Here is a 3,606-nt window from a genome sequence, read left to right on the forward strand (position 1 = left end):
AAACGCAATCCCTATTTATATGAAATTTCTATTTGCTGTGGAGAAAATCATCGAGCAAATAATTATTAATGTAATGCATATCTGATCATCAACATGATGACCTAGACATTGTCTGATATCATGGCATGTGGCTTCTACAAATCAATATCCAGCTTTGATGTATTAGCAAATTAATATCTATTTCTCCAAGTGTGAGAATAGGATTCTGTGTGGTCTAAGTTCTGCTAATCAGGTTAGGAGAGACTATATCCACTGCCATCATGTTGGTTCCAACTCATGACAACACTATATAGGGTTTCTGAGGCTATAAATGTTTGTTGGAGCAGATGGCTTGATCTTTACTTCTTGGAGAAACGTGTGGGTCTGAACATCCGACTTTATGATTAACAGTCCAACATTTACTTGACAATGCAGCAGGGCTCAATAGGAGAGACCATGTTTCCAAACCTAATGTGTTGACACGGAGTTGATTCTTATTCCTTGTGACCCTATAAGACAGGGTAGAACGGCCCCTGTGGGTTTCGGAGACTGTAACTCTTCATGGGAGTAGAAAGCCTCATCTTTCTCCTGTAGAGTGGCTCATGGCTTCAAACTATTGATCTTGTAGTTAGGAGCCCAACATGTAAACCCCCTTGCCACTAGAGATCCTATAGGGGAAATAATAGAATCCTTATATTGAATTTCAATCAACTTAGCTATGCTTGAATGTGCTCTATTTTGCTCTCTTGCTCATGTCTTTTGTATGGCAGAAATGTATATTATTTGAGATGTTTCATCTTTTTGTTTTGTTTTTGTGGTTTGAAATATGATAGAAACTTTGAGGGGTGAAAATGGAATATATAAATTAAAAATCACAAGAACATTGTAAAAAACTAATGACTGATGTGTCTTTGGAGCCCTCAAAAAATAGCATCCCTTCTGCCTCCCTGGATTCTGGACAAAACAGAAAAATAATGACCAATTCTAACATTGCCAGAGTTAAGTGAGTTAAGTTAGAAATGTAACTTTATGGGCTGACTGAGATCCATAATTAGGCATCTTCTCTTCGAGTAACACTGAAAGGGTCCCCTTTGTTATTTCTCTTAAACTCAGGAGTACTTTGGGTTACGGATAGTATGATGGAACTGGAAAACCAAGACAGTCAGACTGGCAAGACCTTGGGTGTACATCTGGCTTTACCATAACTACATGTGATACATACGACATGAAATGCACTACTGTATCTATTCAATGGAAAAGAATGAGTGGAGATGATAGTAAGGGAGCTATACAGACATGATATGTATGCTTCACCAGTTCCTTACTGAGCACAATATCTCCAACTGTTACAGGGTTGGGAGGCAACATTTCCTTGGACATTTAGGGCAGCTGTGTGTAGAGGGATTAAGAGCAGGGTTTTCCCATGAGTTGGAGCTGAAATCAAAGCCCGCATTGTTACTGAATGTGTGACCTTTTGCCCATTATTTAAAGTCTCAAAGGGGGCCTGGTGGTGTAGTGGATTATACATTGGGCTGCTAACCCCAAGGTCAGCATTTCGAAACTACCAGCCATTGCAAGAGAGAAAGATGAGGCTTTCTACCCTGATAGAAATGTATAGTCTTGGAAATCCAGAGGGGACGATTCTATTCTGTTCCGTATGGTGGTTATGTGTCAGAACCAAGTCTATGGCAGTGAGTTTTATAATCTTCGATGCTCTTTTCCAAAAAATGGCAACATTTCCTTATCAGTTGTTGTTGTCACCATTTTTTTATTTCAATACATCATTTTATTGGGGGCTCTTTCAGCTCTTATAATAATCCATACATCCATTGTGTTGTCACAATTTTTCTAAGAAAAGAGGAACAACTACATTCTAAATGGAGGGGTGGGAAGGCAATTTGGCACAGAGTGGGACTATCGAAAAGTACTTCTGAGACTGCTACAAATTTTCACTGTCTCCACAGAGTCAAATCCAGATTCTGGTTATAGAGCCAAGCTCTGAGTCTGTAAATGGTTGCTAGGCTACTTGGGTACCTTATTCAGGGGGAAGATGCTGAAAATAATGCTAGGTACAGAGTACTAGAGCAGTAGCAGGAGTTACAGAGACATACACACAGAAAATCTAATATAAGGCTTTCAGAGAAAGCATCTGTTTACTTTCAGAGAAAGTATCTCCATTTTCACTTACAAATATTTATTGAAGGAGAGAGAAAAAGAGAAGGAGGATCCTAAGGGTCAATATGCTTTTGAAATATATTGCTAAATATATTGCTAAATTATTTCAGAACAATAAATACTATATTATTGAACACCCTTTTCAGGGACTTTTTAACTTCCTTGTTCCTTAAAGAATAGATTAATGAGTTCAGCATTGGTGAAACAAGATTATTCAATATTTGCACCACAGCACCAAGCAAGGGCTTAGGTGTAGGCTGAAGATATACAATGATTACAGGTCCATAAGCACAGAGTATGGCAGTGAGGTGAGCACTGCAGGTGGAGAAAGCTTTCTGTCTGCCTTCTGATGAACGGATCCTCAAAATGGCAATCCCAATACGAGTATAAGAGACACAGATACTGAGCAAAAGTATTAAAGCCAAAAGGCCAACATTAGTAAAACCCACCCTCTGGGCCAGGGAGCAGTCAGCACAAGCCAGGGGTAAGACAGCAGGAATGTCACAGAAGAAGTAGTCGATCTGATTGGGACCACAGTAGGTTAACTGAAAGGTAAAGAAGGTCAGTATGGTTGCATCAAGACAACCTATCAAGCAGGCCCCCATGACCAAACCCACACAGACCTCAGGTTTCATGATCAGAGTATATCTCAGTGGGTGGCAGATGGCCACAAAGCGATCATAAGCCATCACAGAGTAGAGGCAACCTTCTGTACAACCCAGGAAATGATAAAGGAAGAGCTGTGCAGCACATCCTTTATAAGAGATGGTCTGGCTCTGACCAGACAGATAGAAAAGCATCTTGGGACAAGTTACAGAAGGGAAACACATATCAAAAATAGATAAAAGTGCCAAGAAGAAGTACATGGGGGTATGAAGGGTAGTGGAAGAGATGATGGCTATGAGGATGAGTAAATTACCGAGCAAGGTGAAGAGGTAGATGAACAAGAAGATGATAAACAGCACAGTCTCCAGTCCCTGGGTCTGGGGTATTCCCAGCAGAATGAACTCACTCAGTTCTGTTTGATTCCTCATGCCCTGAGAGAGTGGTCTGTGTAGAGACAGAAAATGTGAAAGCATAAATGAGGTTTTCGATGGACAAAACACAAGTACATTCATTCTTTCCAATCTTTTTAAATATAAAGATGGAATTGAAATCACAAATTATACATTCTGCCAAAGACATGTAAGGCAAATTGATAGAGCAAATCTTCAAAGATAGAATTGAATTCGGGTATTATTAGACTGTAAGGTTTCTGCTTGCATTGAACCAGCAGCATCGGTCCCAATACCTGAGAGTGATTGACATTTAAATACTGTTAAGTAAAGTAATATATGAATAGCAGAAAATCAGTTTCAAATTTTTTCAGGAAAATTTACAGGACACGAAACCAAAAATTAACACATAGAAAAATACTAGATGGGCTAGGAGAATAAAGATCTTAATAGTAAA

The 3,606-nt window shown here is 39.3% G+C and overlaps 1 protein-coding gene across 1 annotated transcript; it reads right to left on the reverse strand.

The window, feature by feature from the left end:
* Window positions 1-2,255: 2,255 nt before the first annotated feature.
* LOC101649469 (olfactory receptor 148-like) lies at window positions 2,256-3,188 on the reverse strand. The gene has a single exon (XM_004716772.2). The coding sequence runs from the start codon at window positions 3,186-3,188 to the stop codon at window positions 2,256-2,258; it is 933 nt and encodes a 310-aa protein (XP_004716829.2).
* Between the last annotated feature and the right edge of the window lie 418 nt (window positions 3,189-3,606).

This window comes from Echinops telfairi, unplaced genomic scaffold, assembly GCF_000313985.2.
Source record: "Echinops telfairi isolate 266 unplaced genomic scaffold, ASM31398v2 ScPeMD7_35;HRSCAF=133_0, whole genome shotgun sequence".
NCBI classification, from domain to species: domain Eukaryota; kingdom Metazoa; phylum Chordata; class Mammalia; order Afrosoricida; family Tenrecidae; genus Echinops; species Echinops telfairi.